Consider the following 18,296-nt stretch of genomic DNA (forward strand, 5'->3'; position numbering starts at 1 on the left):
ATCAGCTATAGAACCAAGCAGTAAAACATTTTCTGTACATACTAATTTTCTGTATGGGGCTGCACTTTTATAAGATTTTTTTTTTTTACTTTCAAAGTTGAATAGAAAGGCAATGATTTAGCGCTGGTGTTTATTCACACTGTTTTTGCTGGAAAAAATGTGTTCAGTGCTTCCAATACAGGAGTATGTTGTCCCAAAGAAGCCCTTGTACAATGGCTTCATATTAACAGTTCAGGAGATGTATGCAATAAATCTTAGGAATTTTTGAGGCTCAACCCATTAATAGCCCATAATCATCTTGTGCTACACCAGGGTGTTCAAGTTTCTTGTTTCTAACTACTGATTCCCCAGTAGACTTGAGACTATGCTCCCAAAAAACGTGATAGGTGGGTGTACTTTATAAGTGTTGTTTTGACTCTGTAGCTGTAGTTGGATAAATTGTTCCAATGGTTTTTTCCCCTTTTAAAAATGTTTAGGGGTACTCTTATTTTCCTACTCATATTGAAATACTGCCCCTCAATGAGGCCAAACTTAGATTCACAAAATGTTTAGGGATATGCTTGCCCCTGCGTCCCGCCCAAAAAAAAGCACTGACTTCACCCATACATCCTTTATCTATTTTGCTCTGTGGCATACTTAGAACTCATGTGAGTTTTTCTTTCCCTTGCAGGGAAGAAAGATCTGAGGACCAAGACTTACAGAGTCCCAAGGATAAGTCGCCAAAAGCCAAAAAATTCAAAAAAGAGCGGAAAGAGGAAAAGCAGCATGAGCTTGCACAGCCTTCTGCAGAACCAGCTGAAGCAGGCAAGGCAGAGATGTCGGAAGGCGCTGGGACTGCTCCAGCTGCACCTGAAGCCTCTGCATCTCCAAAACAGCGCCGCTCTGTCATCCGGGACCGTGGGCCGATGTATGATGACCCCACCTTGCCAGAAGGCTGGACCCGCAAGCTTAAGCAGAGGAAGTCGGGTCGCTCGGCAGGGAAGTATGACGTCTACCTTATCAAGTGAGTGATAGTGGAAGATGTGTATTGCTCACGACATGTACTGCTTTTTAAGGCTTAAATTGAATCAGTGCTTAGGTCTAGTTCCAGAATTTGATTTGTGCCATGCTTCAGCCCTGGAACATGTGACAAGAAGTGCCTCTGAGCATGTGCAATGCCTTCCTCTCACCAGTAAGTAACCATAACTAGTCCCCACACTCTCTGGCCTCCAGGTCTGGGAGCATAACTTGCAGACCATAGCACTTGCTGAACATTTGCATGTTGTGAGCTCAACTAGTTGGTACTTTAATCCTATTGAATCCCAGAGTGTGAGTGTACGTGCATTTTAACTCCCCTGCACCATTTCAGATTGCAGGTGGAGATAACGTCATTTCCCCCTTATGTTTACCTTCCTTACATTAATAATTTCCTAAAAATGGAAAATTAGTACAGCTGCCAAAGTCTCTAATAACCTACTGACAGCCTTAGCATACTTTTTGCTTTGCGTTGCTTTTGAAAAACTAATTTTGAATCCATGCACTGTATGGAGGGGAAATTTCAGCCATCGTCATTTGATCAAAAAAGGTAACATTTTTCTTTTTCCTCATGTTTCCCTGAAAGCATCAGAAAGACCATTTTCTCATAAGATCTCTGCTCATTCCTCATCATAGGGCTCAAGCACAACTCTATTTGCTCTGCTGCTTCCCTTGAACTGAATCAGACCAAATGGCAATCAGGTTTTCTGTGGAATGCCATTTGTTCTGATTTAGTGGTAAAGAGCATGTCTTCCAGAGGAAAGCTGCAGGGTAAATTTAAAACTGCTTGGGCCTGTGCCTAGAAAGCACAGATTAAGTGGGAAATCGCTCAGACCCGTGCTTTTTAGGCACGGGACAAGCGAAAGTGTGGATGAGCCCCTAGTTGCAGGACTAGGATGCTAGTCCACTATCAAGCTCAGCGTACATAGGAAGCTTCCTTTATTTCAAGCCATAATAATTGGTCTCTGTAGCCCAGTACTGTCTGTGCAGACTGGCAGCAATTCTCCAAGGTGCTTCCCAGCTGAAGATGATGTGATAGCACCCAGGGCAGTGGCTAGACTGATTTCTCAGTGAGATTCACGAGCAGGGTTATGCCTATTATCTAGCAATGGAGACTGGACATACTTAAATCCAGCAGTTACCAGTAGCCTTCGTGTGACATTGCACACTAAACACACACACACACACACCATTTTAGAAGAAGCTAAATTTACACAGCAGTGATTGGCTGTCCACTGTGAAAGTCAGGAAATCACTTCGCTCTCTCCCACTGATTTTAAAGTGGGAGGAAAGAAGGGATAGGCATGAAATAATAAAGCATCAGATAAACTTTTTTTAATCAGGTGCTTGTAGGGAAGAAACCCCAAAACAAAATTAACAAACTGTCACTCTCCTTCCACCACCACCACCCCCCCACCCCATCCAAATGCCAGGTACAGAAGCAAAAGTGAGGAGAAACAGAGCCTAGCCTACAGAAAAGCAATCAAACAACCTCACACCCTACTTCTTTCTTAAGTATGTTTGTTACCAATCTGATGGATTTATTGGACACCTCCATAAATGTTTGATTTATTCAGTTAGTACAGAGCATGTACAAGGTTGTCCACTACAGGGTTTTGTGCACCTTCCTCAAAAGCAGAGTTTGTCAATCCAGGAAGTAAACTTGAAGTATGCATTTGTAGTGTAATACCATTAATTTTCCTTCTGTTCTTCCTCCCCTCTCCCTTTTTCTTTTTGTCCTTTTTCATATCTCCGGCTCTTGCAAATGCAGCCCCCAGGGCAAGGCCTTCCGCTCCAAAGTTGAGCTCATTGCCTATTTTGAAAAGGTGGGGGACACCTCTCTGGATCCTAATGATTTTGATTTCACGGTGACTGGGCGTGGGAGTCCATCACGGCGAGAACAGAAGCCTCCGAAGAAACCCAAAATCACTAAAACGGCTGGCACAGGTCGCGGGCGGGGCCGACCAAAGGGCAGTGGCTCTGCCAAGCCCCGAGGAGCTGCCTCGGAAGGTGTGCAAGTGAAGCGAGTGATTGAGAAGAGTTCTGGAAAGCTGCTGGTCAAGATGCCTTTGCAGTCCTCTCCAGCAGGAGCCAAGGCAGAAGGCACCGGTGGGGCCACCACCTCCACACAGGTCATGGTGATCAAGCGTCCTGGGCGCAAGCGGAAATCTGAATCGGATCCCCAGGCTGTGCCTAAGAAACGGGGGCGTAAGCCAGGCAGTGGAGCAGCAGTGGTAGTTGCCGAAGCCAAAAAGAAAGCCGTCAAGGAGCCGGTTGTTCAGGCGGTCCGGGAGACGGTGCTGCCCATCAAGAAGCGCAAGACACGTGAGGCCATTAGCATAGAGATAGCCAGGCCAAGCCCACCTCCTCCAAGCAACGCGGGGGAGCGGAGCCCCAAGGGACAGCGAACGGCTGCCAAGAGCCCAGGGCGCCGCAGCAAGGAAAGCAGTCCTAAAGGGCGGGGTGGCAATGCCGTACCAACCTCTGCCCCTTCCTCCTCCCCTGGCAAGAAGGATCAGCACCATTCTCCCCATCAGCCGCCTTCAGAGGCCCAGGGCAGCTCCCCTTCTCAGTCCCCTGAAAGCCCCAAGGACAGCAGGAGCCTTCCAGCCGAGCCCCAGGACTTGAGCAGCAAGAGCTGCAAAGAAGAGAGGGCTCCGGAAAGTGATGGCTGCCCAAAGGAGCCACCTAAGACTCAGTCCAGCGGCACAGCAGTGCCCTACAAACATGAGCGCAAAGACACTGTGTCGTCCTCCGCGGCCTTGCCCCGGCCCACAAACAGGGACGAGGCCGTGGACACCAGGACACCTGTGTCAGAGCGGGTCAGCTGACTTTGAGGGGGGTGAGCGAGCAAGTGAGCGCCAGAGGAAACAAAGAGAGAGACAGGCACTCCCAGCCCCCCCACACCCCGATGAGACTCCAGGCAGCTGCTGGGCAGGACTCCCCTTTTCCCCAGAGTGCCCTGGCTTTCAACCATTCAGCTTCTCCAAAACTATTCTTCCTCTGTTCTCCAATCCTTCCCCCATTTTCAATACAGACAAGCACAGTGTGGGGTGCAGAGACATGCCTCCCAGAGCTGGAAGCCACTTTGCACTTTTTCTACAGAATGGGGGCACCCTCTTCTCTCCCCCCCACACCCCCATCAGCCCCTTCTGCTGTGCTTAGCTGCATATACTACTGACAAGGCAAGCTGTTTGGCAGGGGAGGGGCAGCTCCAAACTCTGGCCTGTCGCCCTGATCCTGCTTGCCCTCCATATTGCAGAGGCCTGGTGGACAGATTGTGGGGAGGGTGGGCATGTGTGTATTCCACTCCACCTCCCTAGTGCCATGTAATGTAGTTGTCCAGTCTTAGTTGGATTTCTGTAGTTTTCAGTAGGATGTGTGTGCACACAAGAGAGAAAGAGAGGGGACTGTGGCGTCCTGGGGAACCAATATCCCCCATTTGCCAGTTAGACCAGCAGATAGGAAAATTATTCTCTCCCCCGAGGACAGTTGTGCTGCTACGAGACTGCTGGGATACTGGGGGCAACTTTGTAAGAATGTCCTCCTTTCCTACGTCTATCCCAAAAGGAGAGGCCTTTTGATTTTGTTGAAGCAATCTGAGTGTGCTGAAGCGTGTACATGTGTGCGTGTGCTTGTCATATGCTAAGAGTTAAAATGAGATGTTCTTCCAGTTCTTGTCAATGATGTTAGTTTAGGGAACAGTTTGCACTAATGGAGGCCTTTGCCCACCTTCTGTGAGGCAACGGCATGAAAGTGTGTGCCTGTATGTATCGGAGCGGGACATTTTGATGGAATTCTGGCTGACCTCTCCACCTTAGTTCTGGGGCAGGAAGGTAGCTGAATGTTTATAAAACTACCTGATCTTCTGTGCTGGGATTGATATGTGGCAGCGGCTTCACTGAGAAGCCTAGTATTTGTCATTTACAAGGACTTCCTTATGGCTGGCAACCAAGCTCTTCCATGGCAGTTGAGCACACCTCACTCCCCAGGGAAAGAGAGCTCAGCAGAAGGGTAGTGTAGCTTGGGGAGGGGACTTGGTTTCAAATGGATGTCTCCTTTGTTTTGTTTTTCTGTCTGCAGAAGATAGAAGAGTAGGGGTAGGGGAGCATTGACCACTTCAGTGTGCTTATTTTTGTTTTTAACTGCATATGTAGTACAGACAGGATCTGTGCCCCCCCTACATTCTAGGCAGTAGCAAAGTACCCCAAGAACAAGATGGGGGAGTAAGGGTCCAAGCCAGCAGTCTGGGCAGGAACTAGAAAGAGTTATCTCTGAAATTGTTGTCACTTTGTGGTGATGCAAAAGGATTAGAACAAGCCCCATCTTGTTCTGCAGGTCTTTGGTGGCCAAAATAGATATGATTCTGGACCTTCATGATCAGATTTTAATTAATTAATTTATTTTAAAAAACCCTTAAAGCCTCAGGAGGCTCTGCTTTTGATCAGAGCAGCAGTGCTGAGGAAGGGGGTATTTCACCCTCTCTTCATCCTACCCCTGTGCTGGTTGTCTTTGGTGCATATACACCATACATATAAAGCACATGACTTCCCCAAAGACGCCTGCCCCTAAAAAGAGCCCCAATTCCCATCACCCTTAACAGGTTAAAGTTCCCAGGTGCACTTTAAATGTTCAGTGTGTACACAGCTTAATTCCCATCCAAGCTGCTATTTTCCCTGTTTGTGAGGGGATACAGGTACCTGTACAGCAGTGCCCCCCATCCCCCCCCCTGCATAAGAGGGGCAGAATTTAGATCAAGAAAATGGCAATGTGGCCAGTGTAGCCACCCTCTCCCTCAGCACCTCTTTTCTAATAAAAATGGAGCCTCCTGCAGACTCTTGGAATTAAAAATGTTGAAGGATCTCGCATTAGGATCTCTGGAGGCATGCCTGTTTTGGGCCCTTAGAGCAGGGGTCAGCAACCTTTTTCAGCAATGGGCCGGTCCACTGTCCCTCAGACCATGTGGGGGGCCGGACTATATTGGGGGGGGGGGATGAACGAATTCCTATGCCCCACAAATAACCCAGAGATGCATTTTAAATAAAAGCACACATTCTACTCATGTAAAAACACGCTGATTCCCAAACCGTCCGTGGGCCGGATTAAGAAGGCGATTGGGCCACATCCAGCCCACAGGCCTTAGGTTGCCTACCCCTGCCTTGGAGAGAGACCTCAGTGTGGAGACAACTTATTTGTATGTTTCCCCTTCTTGCCTATGTGTGGCAACTGCCAAAAGACTCCCCCCCCCTGCAGTTATTAAATATAGATAAAGGGTAATGCACTGGTCATAACTGAGAGACTCCAGGTTCATAGTGGGAGGACCAGTTAGGATTGGGACTACCTTCATTGCAACAATTTACCGAATTGCTCATTTTTGCTGGGCTTCCTGTGCTGGCACCACAGTCAAAGCCATTTTTTTAATTTTCTTCCCATGTATATAACTCAGCAATTGGCAGAAAGGTTGGGGATGGCTTCTAAGTTTTGTTCTTCTGGGAGAAATCCTGTGCTAGTGATTGGGCCGGAGTCTGCTGCTAATCACAGACTCTGGAAATATACCCATCCCCACCCGCTCTAAGTAACTAGTCCGAAGGCCAGTTCATCATTCACTTGGATGGAAGTGGCTATCTGAGGATACTGCCGTGGAAACATGGTAGAAAGTACAAAGAAGTGGGGGAGAAAATGGCTTTGTGATAACTTAAAAAAAACCCCAACAACTTCTCAAAGGGCTTTTCTTTGATATATTTTTTAAGGCACAAATATAATGGGGTGGGTGGGAAATGAACAAGTATTCACCAAGCTATGGGAAACCTGGGGTGGAGAAAATATAGTTCCCTTTGGTCTCAAGTTGTTTGGGGAGGTTTTGCACCCGAGGCTGCATCTGACAGGTCCAGGATGAATTACCGTACAGGTAAGGTTTCCACAGAAGTATCATGGGTGAAGCAGCTAGGCATTGCCGCCCTGAAAAAACAGGGCAACCTTGAGACTAAAGAATGGGCAGAATAAAAATAGTGGTGGCAGTAACCCTTCCTTTCTCAGAATGGGCCTTCTCTGAAATTCCACTCACTCCAGCTGATGACTGAGAGTCAGACTAGATGGCCGCAAATCTGTATTTGTTAAAATGATTGTGTGAGCAGGGGAGAGATAAGGTGTGGGCACACGTGTGTACCTCTTGCTTTCTCCTTGCACACCCTCTCTCTGGCACGTACACTTCTATTCTTCTCAGCTAAGATCTGATTACATGTTGGATCATATGGGATGGGAGAACAGTGCCTGTGGAGAGGCGGCTAGGGGTTGGTAAGCAGGCCCAGGGTGTGTTCAGGTTCCTTCACCTGCTTCATGTGTGCTGTTTTTGCTCTGAAAATTAGACCCACCCACACCTCCTTGTTCTATGCATGGCTGGGGACAGATGTGTTTAAGCAAGAAGGTCTGCCACTACCATGTCCGTTTAGCCCTGAGAGTGCCCTTGGCCTAAACTTCCTTCAGGTGCAGGGCATTGTAGCATTCCAGTACCTTTCTGGGATTCATAACAGTCTCTCTTATGCTGCAAAGTGGAGATCTAGCTTTGCAGGAAACACACCCAACATTTGGAGCCATCGGGCAGTATGTTTTGCTACCATACCTATGTCTCCTGTAGACTGCCCCTGGGAATCAATGTTGCCAACATTAGGCTTTGAAGAGGTCTCCTCAGGCTTTCCTCGTTATTTGGCAGAGACCGTTTAGAAAATGTGGCTCTTTCTGTCACAGATAGATGTGACTTCACCTCTGTGTTCCAAAATTATCCCGGCCCAAAAGCAAATTGATTTGTTGAGGCAGGCAATTGACCTCATGGGAGAAATATTTCTTTTCTTTTTAGTTGTTTTTTCATGGAGAGATTGATGCACTTTAAAGTCAAGAGAGAAAAATAGTCTGTCTTCAATGAGCCACAAACCCATTGCAAACCACATGGTACTGGCAGTGAGGGTAGAAGGGGTTTTGAGCCATATGTAGCCAGCTGGGGAGACTAAACAAAAGCTACAAATAGAGATCCATATATTTTTTAAAAGAAAGCCTCTGTGCACAACTTAATTGAAGTTAGATGTTTTTGGATAGAAAACGTGTCTAGGAGCAAGTGTACATGTTGGAAGATACGAAGCTAGAACAGCAATACCCAGTTCCACACTAGGCCCACCCCAATGCCTATTCACATACCACTATCTGGGTTTAAAGAGCTTGCAAAACCATAGAGTATCCTGATCCCATGTGTCTACATTCCAGACAAGTGAGAGGATGGCATCTTCATGCCATTATCCTCCTCCTTGGTGTGATGTAGTACTGGAAAAAGAAGAGGGGTTGATTTTTGTCAGTGATGTAAGGCCAAACTTGATGTTGGTGGCAGACCTGGGTTTCTTCCAGACAACTACAAAGTGGCCAGAGCAGGGAGTTTCTTTGCACTGGAGAAACAACAACCAGGAAGAAGGCTTTAATCCTGCGTGCCTTTTTCCCTTCTCTCTTTTCTCCCCCCACCCCCCCGGCTGCAATTGGGACCCTTTCTGCTGCTCCACTTTGCAGTTGTTTCCACATCTGGGTCTTCCACCAAAAATTCAGTTCAGCCCAAAGAAAAACGATCCTCAAAGTGCAATGAAAAGTTAATAGTGGGGTGTGAAGTAAGTCCTGGCCTCTCCCCATCCCCACTCACCTAATGATGCTATTGCTGCTGGCTGCTTCTCCCAGAGTGAGTTACACCAGTTAAAGTCTGGCAATCTAGGTCCTCTTATTTACAGGGATAGAGAGTTGTGAGCTCCACCTCTGCTCCCAGCTCTGCCCACTTCCACCCAGCTCAGCCTCAAAAGACGAATGTGGATAGTGCCTGGCGTTTGAGAGACTGCGTAAGAGGTTTCTACCTTGTTAGCATTGTGAACCACCCAATGTTTCTGTGTCAAGTGAAAATAAACTTTTCGTCGGTTTCAATTATTATCCAATAATGTGTAGAGTTTAACATTAGGCCTAACTCTTTTGTTTGGGGATTTACTTTCTGTTCGTTTGTGTGTATGTGTGTTGTTTTTTTAAGGCACCCAAGTAGACACAGAAAAAAATGTCTAATTTTATATATCTGTATATTGCATTATAAATGAGGGGTTGCTTTTTCCGCTTATTGCACCACTATCAAACAAAAGGACAGCAGACCAACAAGCAAGGAATGATATGGTCTGTTGAGAATTTACTATATGTTGCTTCTTGACCATTTTTCCTGGTATTTGATATCATAGGACAAGGGGAAATAAAACTGACCCATCAAACCTGCTTGCCAGTAATTTTTCTCCATTACAGAGCTGAACTGCCTTTTAACCCTGGCTGTTTTCCATTTCTGAAAGGGGGTTTCCTCTCTTGTCTCAAGAGGGGGAAACCAACAAGGTGGTTGAGTATAGCCAACATTTGATTTTTTTTGCACTCCGTCAACTTCTAGGGCAGAGCACTCATTTGGGAAAGGAGGGGGGACATAAGGAGGGACTCCAATTGACCATACAAACCTATATCCAGTTGGACTTGAATCTTAACAAGCACCATTAGCATGATTCATCTGTGTCAGTTAATGGCCACTTCAGTAGCAAAATAATTTTGCATGATAGCATTGCTGTTTGAAAAACTCCTTTTGGTTCTCAGCTGAACCTCCAAGTACTGTTCCTCTAGAGCATATCTCTTCCTCCTTACAGAAAACAAAATTCTTGTTAAATTCCACACACAGAGAGGGAGAGTACTCCTCTGGCATCAGGCATGAATTGGCAACACTCCACATACCTCTCCCCTCCCACCAACTGAAAACATGTCGCACACTCCTTTTCCCCCTCAGTTTAGCAGAAGTCCAGATCTCATTTCCAAAGGCCTTTGGCCTGCACAAGTGCTATGTAATTCTCGTCTTGCTTGCATGCAGAGGCGGCTCCAGAAAAGGGAGCAAAGAAGGAGTATCTGGAGGTTGAGCTTTCTTTCTCATACTACAGTCTTTCCAAACAGAAACAAGTCATTTCACAATCTGTATTTTTTAATTCAGACAGCGTGGACAGGCAATTATTTGAGAAGGAATTTGTGCTTCCCGTCTTCCTGGCGCTGCCTATGCTTGCATGACTGATAATCTGGGGGCATTCGATTTGCTTTCTAATAAATAATTGTATATAAAGTCTAAAATGTCCAAGTGCTGGTAGCGCCAATGATAACGGGACCCTACTGCCATTCATCAGGTCAAAGGCTGAATCATTTGAAAGCTTGCTAGCACTTCCCTACCCAGATCTCACCCCATCCCACAAGGGACCCTTAGGAAGAGGGCTGGGTAGGACAGTTTGCTCTCTGCCACCTTCCACCCGCAAGTTGCCAAAATCAGCAATATTCCGAGGTAGTAGCTTAAATCTGCTGTTCTTCCAAAGCAAATATAACTATAGACAACTGCAGATGACACTTCTGGTGGGGTAGGGAATGAAGACTATTCTTCCGAATTGAAGTAGGGAAAGGGGATTTCTCACTCCGTAGATCAACTTGCACGAGGCTTTCTTCCAATCAAGGGCCAGAGTTCCTTTTCCAAGCTCTGCAGGTCGGCCGTGTTTGCTGCAGTTGTGTGTAGCTGCATGAGGGTAAACAACTTGGAAATATGTCTCTTTTGGGGGGGGGGCTCGTGAGTGCAAAAAAACAAACCTGGCAAACTCCCTCCTCAATCGTACTGGGGCAGGGGGAAGGGGGGGGCATTCTCTTCTCCTGCTTCCGTCAATTGACATGCCGCTAACGACAAACCAACTTCCTTCTGCTTCACAACTCAGTAGTGATCACCATATGACCAAATAGTACAAGGACTGTTATTAAATGTATGCTGAGTGCTTGCTACCCTGTACAGCTCTTAATCCTCACTCATGTAGCCGACTCACTCACTCTCTCTCTAGCCAGTGGTGTTTCTTTCTCTTTCTGACTCCTTAATTATTATTTTTTAATTCCGGAGACACAAGTTTTTGTTCTGGAGGAGGGAGGTTGTATTTCCCTCCTTCTCCCCCCCCCCAAATAACCTTTTTTTTTGCGGGGGGAGGTTACAAAAAAACACCTGTTTGGGACTCTAATTGTATGTAGGGTTTTATCTCCCCACCCTCACTCCCCTCCACCTTGCGGGGGGGGGGTCAAAAAAGGAATGTCGGTGAAAATCTCTGTGTGTGTTTTTTCCTTTATGGTCCACGAGTGTGTATCGTGAACATTTCTGTAAAGTAATTGTTCCAGGCACAAACGCTTTTGAGTGTTTCAGACGTATGTATATACAGTATATATATTTTTAAGGGGGGAAGAGCGTATACTTTACTTTTGTCTTGTCTGTTGGCAGTAAAAAAAGCGGGAGGTTAACTGGGGATGTGACAGCGTTTTAAACAGGCATTCCCAGGGTATTTTGTACAGCTTCTTCTAACAGTCCACCACCATGTGGGCCATGTAGCAAGTGAGGTGGCTTGATTCCTTCACATGAATATTCATTTGGCTGGGGGTAAATAAACCAAAAGGACCTGGCACCTCAAAAGGGCAATAAAGGGGGATGCTATGAACCTTTCTGCTAGATCCAGAGGCGCATTTAACATCTTGTCAGAGGGGCTGTATCTAAAGGAGGCCCACTGATTTGTTTTTAACGCCAAACGTTACAACCAGTAATTCCTATTTCTAGGACAACAAATATCTAGCCTTAGGGGAATAAAAAATGTACCAAGAATCCTCCAGATAGAACTGGGTAGGTGTGGGGATTGACTATTTTAGAAATCAAGTTAAAAATGTTTCATTGTTCACTCCTGTGCTCCCACCCCCATACTTCTGGATCGCACCTTGCATTTGGTTGATGTGTTTTTGGGACAATTACTTTTAAGAACTATTGAGTAGATTGTTTAATAAATCTTTAAAATGGATTGCTCTTTTTGTAGGTTTTGTGTACAGCCAAAAAAAAAAAGACTGAAAGCACTGACTATATTTAAAAAAGGAAAAAAAGAAATTTATTAAATGAAAATTTGTATTATTTCATTAAGAAAATAACAAAATCCGTCTGAATGTACATGTATATGTTTAAAGAAATCCACCAACTCCCTCCCTCCCCTTGTATCCTATTTATTATATAAAACGTTTGCCTTACAAGAAAGCAGTCCTTTCTTTATGGGTGTTTCTATCTTATTTTGGTTGTTAAAACAAGCAACTTGATTTATCCCTCCCTTCCAATAAAGATACAGTGACAACTGCATTTTTATATATGTAAGGTCATTTAAAAGAAACAAATTCTATTTTTTATGTTGAAAATAAAGGTCCAGGCCCAGTCTTAGCACTCAGCATGCGTTCTACACAGTAATCTAGTTGCATCTCATGTTGGTAAGTACTGTATTCTGTGCTAGAATTGGATTATAAACCTATGTAAATGTTACAGATTTGTTTGAGCCTTTCATTACCAAGGTAGAACTGTTCTGCCCTGCCATTAAAATATAATATTTTTTTCTCTGTTGTGGATGAGGATGTCTTTTAGTTGGTTGCAAAGTAGCCTCTTGTTTGTGCCAGTTTAAACTGATGCAGGAGTACATTGTTTCAGGGATTTATATTCTGCCTTTCAAATCATTGCTCCCAAGTTTGAGTTACATAGAACTTTGGACTGAGCAGAAAGCCAATCTTGACCAGAGAACACACCAGAATACTTCTACTGTAAACACAGAATTTGTCACTTTCAGGAAGATCTCTTTCAAATGGCAAAAAATGATGACTACTTCCACACACAAAACAATACACTGACATGAAGAGGTCTTGTACTGTTAATTATTATATTATATTATATTATATTATATTATATTATATTATATTATATTATATTATATTATATTATATTATATTATATTCCCTTGCAAAGGCATAGCAACCAGTGTCTATTTCTTGTTACAGGAAGTGTCTCTTATAGGGAAATGGTTCTCAGGTTAGTCTCTAAGCTGTGATAGCAGATGGAGCCATAAAACAATTGTGATGCTTGTAGCCAAGTGTGTCAGTGGAGTCCTTGCTGCACTATCAAATGTTCATGGGTGGCTATATTTCAGAAACCATGCCCTAGGCCTAGGGTTTGTTAGTTCAGTTAGACTGCTTCACAGGACCATCCCAATGCATTTTGCTGCCTTAGGCAATGGATGTCCCCCCTCCCCAAATCCCGCCCGCCAAGCCAACTGAACCGAACGTTGAATCTTACTTCAACAGCCTTAGCACCTGAGAACAGCAGACCATTTCCTGGAAAATTGCAAAATCCACCACCAACCCATTTTGCTACTCACAAAGAGGGTGGCAAAATAAATTTAATTCAGTTCAGCTCTAGCATTGTCCTTCAGGGAATCTTGTCTTGTACTCTTGATTAAAATACCTGGATAAGAAACCTTAGGAATCCCTTGAACATAGCTTGGAAAACCACTGCCTTAGACCAATGGCAGAGTCCAATCAGAAGATCAGGTATGGAAAGCAATTTTCATTTTTGAAAAGCTGCAATGTTTTTAATATTTCCCACATCCGTAAGGATTACCCACCAGCTGTTACAGTCCAGAATTTATCTACCTTGGCCTACCATGGCGGGTGGCAGTGGGCACCACAGAACAGCTGCTTACCCAACAAAATGTTAACTGTGAGTGTGTGTGAGAGGGACAGAGAAATTGTAAACATGGAAGCACCCAGTAATTGGGTATCCCAGCAACAGTGCCATAACACACACACACCCCATGTGCAGGCCTGTATTTTATTTTTATTTTTTGCTAAAGAATATATAGGTGAAATTAAGTCATCTCAGGTACTCCACCAGAGTGGTGACTAACATACCTCCCTTATGATTTCTCCCCCACTTTTTTAACCCCTCAACTGATTATCAGATTCAGAATTATCTGTGGGTTTAATAAGATGGGAATGCACTTGAATGCATGGATGGCCAACATGATGCCCTCCAGCTGTTGCTGGACTACAACTCCAATAATCCCTGACCAGAGGCCATGCTGGTTGGGGGCTGCTGGAGGTTGGAGTCCAACAGCATATGGAGAGCATCATGTTGGCATCCCTACTTTAATAAATACTAGTATTTTACAGTCAAACCTCGGTTGTCGAACATAATCCGTTCCGGAAGCCCGTTTGGATTCCAAAATGTTCGACAGCCGAGGCGCAGCTTCCAATTAGTTGCAGGAGCTTCGTGCACTCAAGCAGAAGCTGTGTCAGACATTCAGCTTCTGAAAAACGTTTGAAAATTAGCATTTTTGGGGTTTTAGCGTGCAGGAGCCAAAACGTTCCAAAATGGAGGCGTTCGGGGACTGAGTCTGACTGTATACACAGGTTGCCAACCTTTTTTGACTAGTGGGCACATTTTGGATTTTGGGAGGGTGCTTGGGTGCCAGTCACAAAATGGCTCCCATGGAGAGCACAGCATAACACAAAAAGAGAGACCACATCAGACAATCATATGTTTGTCATAAGAAGTCAGCTGTGTCCTGATTGTGGTGATCACACAATACTGATTACACAAAGAGATGGTGTTGCTGCAACATTCCTCAGTTTCAGTAAAAATAAATGAAGTGGCCATATTGCACTTACTCTCATTTCACATAAAATGTTTAGAAGGTACCTGCATACTTTGTCCCATAATTTCCTTTCTAGGAGGGCTAGAGGCTGTCTTATTTTTTTAAAAAATTCCTTGACTCAAGGCAACTTACAGAAAAATAATATAAAAAAATTCCTTCAGTAGCACCTTAAAGACCAACTAAGTTTTTATTTTGGTATGAGCTTTTGTGTGCATGCACACTTCTTCAGATACGAAAGCTCATACCAAAATAAAAACTTAGTTGGTCTTTAAGGTGCTACTTCAACTCAGACCAATACGGCTACCTACCTGTAACTAGAAAAATAATAATAATTACAAAACAATTAAACATTGATAGAATTAAAGCCATATACATATATAAAATCTACTAACACCATACCAGTAATTACAACAACAACAAATAAGAAGGTCTTCATCTGTTGGTGGAAGGACAGCAAGGAGGGAGCTAGTCTGGCTTCTCTCGAGAGAGAGCTCCAAAGTTGTCTGGGAGCAGATGCTGCCGAGAAGGCGCTCTCCCAAATCCCCACCAAGCGTGCCTGTGAGGGTGGCAGGACCAAGGGAAGGGCCTCCCCCAAAGATCTCAAATCCTGGGCAGGTTTGCATGAGGGAATAGAGTCTTTCAGATAGCTTGGACCTAAGCCATATAGGGCTGTGTAGGTCATAACCAGGACTTTGAATTGTACCTGGAAACAGACACTGGAGCTGTTGTGACAAGGGACTGGGAGTTGTCTGCTCCCTATAATCAACCCAGTAAGCAGGGCCGGCTCTAGGTAGAGTCCCGGTGGTGCGGGGTGCCAGGGCGCCGGGCCGGCAGGTGGGGCACTGCGCGGCAAAGCCGTGCGGAAGCCATGTGGGGGCGCCGGAGTGATCTTCGTGCCTCAGCGCCAGGGCGCCCGACCTGCTCAAGACTGCCCTGCCAGTCAGCAATCTGGCAGCAGCTGTTAGAGCCAGTTGAATTTTCTGAGCACTTTTCAAAGGCAGCTCCACATAGAGCATGTTATAGTAATCCAGACAGGATGTAACTAAGGTGTGTGTCACAGTGGCAAGGAACTGGCACAGGTGGCACACTAGCTTTGACTCTGCAAATGCAAGTGGCAACCACAGAGACCTGGACTTCCATGCTCAGGGAGCACACTGTCTTCAGGGGGAGTGTTACCCCAATCCAGCACAGGCTGAACCCCTATTCCCTATGTTACCTTCCAACTGACCATTACTGATGACAGACAGACACCGATTTAGAACCAAGACAGCTTCCTTGGATTTAGGTGGAAAGGATAAATAGATGTGATGCTAAGGCACCATGCAGTTATGCTGCTGACATGAGCACATCACAATCTCCCTTTTGCCAACTCATTTTGAAAAGAATAGTCCTCAGAAGTTTTGCAAAGCCCCATAGCAGATCACAGGCAGTCCCTCCTTGTCAAAGCAAGGAGGGTTCAACAGTCACAGGTGATAAGTTAGACAGTCACTAAGTGCATTATGCCATCTACCATAGGCCAGCATCTAGCCCCAAGTGGCTCTGAGGATGGGCAAAATTCTTGTCACTTTAAAGGACAGTTTCTGAAACATACAATCAAGTGATCATGACTAAGGAGTGCCTTTCCATGGCAAAGATAATGTTTCCCTCCTCAGTTGGCCGGACACCCTGTCCCATGTCCATGCCTGGCTGGGGTAGCAACAGCCCCACAGAGGATGTGCTGTCAGAAACATGGTTTGGTGTGAGAGGGTAGCCGTCCGTCATTAAACTGCACCAGACTTGCTGCTTCATTTGGGTCACCCAAACATGCACACATGTAGAGTTGTCAATTGTGCCCTGCTAAAGAGGGTTGGTTACTTCCATGGCTCTGTTAAGTTTCAGAGCTGTATGACACTTCTGAACTTTTATAGGCATGTGATTCCTCAGTGCCCTATGACATATTAATCACAAAACTAGCCTGATAAGAATGTTTTTGAAATTGCATTCTCCAGTTCTTGCTAGCTAACCAGCAAGGTAAACTTATGGCTTGCTAGTAATCCTGAACCTTTGCTGCTCTTCCATTTATTCTTACTCCTGTATCTCTGTTCCTGTTCAGAGATGCTGTTGTTGCAGCTCACTGCTGTGGGCAAGGGCAGAAGCTCTCTGGGGCAGGATGGCAAAGTGAAGTGACCACCTCAGGCAACAGGGTCCACCAGGGCAGGGCAGCCAATCCCCATGCCAATCTTTCTTTGCCACCCCTGCTTGTCCCTGATGTAGACCCCTCCTTCCCTGGTGGAGAGTGGGGGGCACCATTTTGGGGCATAGCTGTCAAGTTCTCTTATGCTGAATAGGCTTCCTCGCGAGAAAAGGGAAAACTTGACAGCTATGTTTAGGGGTCTTCCTGGAGTGCCAAAATGTCTTGGGCCAGCCCTGCTCTGGAGAGAAAACAACAAAGCACCTTAAAGATGGACACCAGAGCCATGCCTAATGACCTATCTTTACAGAGTAAGGATTGCCGAGGTAAAATTTATGAAGGCTTTGAGTACTTGAAATGAACTGTATGGAAACTTGTCATAGTGCTGCTATTAAAGCAAAGAATCTTGTTAACATGATTGCATGTGAAAGTAATCCAGGAAAATCCAAATGGCACCCTGCCTCCACATAAAAGTATAATCCTAAATAGGAAACTGCCATCTATTTATACACTGCTTGATTTTTTTTCCAATCTCACAGCAGTTTACAAAAGACAAAACAGTAAAAACAAGGACAATTTACAACCCTACTTGTTAGGGAATTTTATAGGGGGGGGCACCCAAACGAGGCTTCATTTGGGAATCAAGATTGGCACTAATGCCCTCAAGGGGACCCCATTTGATCCTACAACACCACTCTAGTATCGCACCAACACGAACCCCTCAAGATCAAGCCCTGAGTAATAAAGGCTCCCTTTCCTACCCTTTCTCTGTTGCCTGAGACTCTATGTAACCATATTTCTTTATGAATGAATACAGTGTATCTTTATTTCTAAATGAAACCTCCTTTTTGCGACTCTGGCCAAGGGCTCTCAGGGATGCAGGGAACAGCCATAATCCCTTAAGCAAGAGGTCAGGTAGCCAGGGTGGTGCTCCTCTGCATATCCATAATCCATTCAGGTACCATCTCCTGCCATTCCCAACCCTCCGAAGCCAGAGGCAATACACACAACTGGACCCATTGTTTCCCCCCCACCAGGTACTCAAGGATCCCTTCCCAGATACTTACTGGTACTTGCTTAACAATGTCCTGGGACATCCTTATGCTAATCCTGCTTACCTCCTGTTTACCTGTATGCTAATGCCCCTTGCACCTTCCCCTTTTCTGACGTTTTACCCTGTCACAAGTGATGTATGTATGATGCTTTCGATGTGCATTATGGGATGGTGGTGGGAAGTTTTAAAAGTTCTTGCAGCCCTGTTCACGGTGTTCAGTCTGGCATTGAACCTGCTGCGCAGTAATAAACCTTGCTGTTTGCTCCGGATCATGGCTGGACTCCTTCCTTTTATACTCCGCAACGACCACAGGCCCTTGCCTGATGAGCTGGGTGGCTGAGCATTCTCGCACCCAGAATTTTGCCCTAACACTACTTTAAAACATACAAAAGTTTTAAGACAGATTTAAAATTACCTCAATTTTCTTAGCATCTGGGTAAAGGTAAAGGGACCCCTGACCATTAGGTCCAGTCGTGACCGACTCTGGGGTTGCGGATTACCC

The 18,296-nt window shown here is 45.3% G+C and overlaps 1 protein-coding gene across 1 annotated transcript in view; it reads left to right on the forward strand.

Moving 5' to 3' along the window:
* The window catches only part of MECP2 (methyl-CpG binding protein 2), a 68,675-nt gene extending 59,385 nt beyond the window's left edge, over positions 1 to 9,290 (forward strand). The window contains exons 2-3 of the mRNA XM_035140535.3: positions 671 to 1,003; positions 2,786 to 9,290. Coding sequence (XP_034996426.1) covers positions 671 to 1,003; positions 2,786 to 3,845 — 1,393 coding nt within the window. The 3' untranslated portion in view covers positions 3,846 to 9,290. The remainder of the gene's footprint in view (positions 1 to 670; positions 1,004 to 2,785) is intronic.
* Positions 9,291 to 18,296: the final 9,006 nt, after the last annotated feature.

Source organism: Zootoca vivipara, chromosome 15, assembly GCF_965207765.1.
Source record: "Zootoca vivipara chromosome 15, rZooViv2.hap1.1, whole genome shotgun sequence".
Lineage (NCBI taxonomy): Eukaryota > Metazoa > Chordata > Lepidosauria > Squamata > Lacertidae > Zootoca > Zootoca vivipara.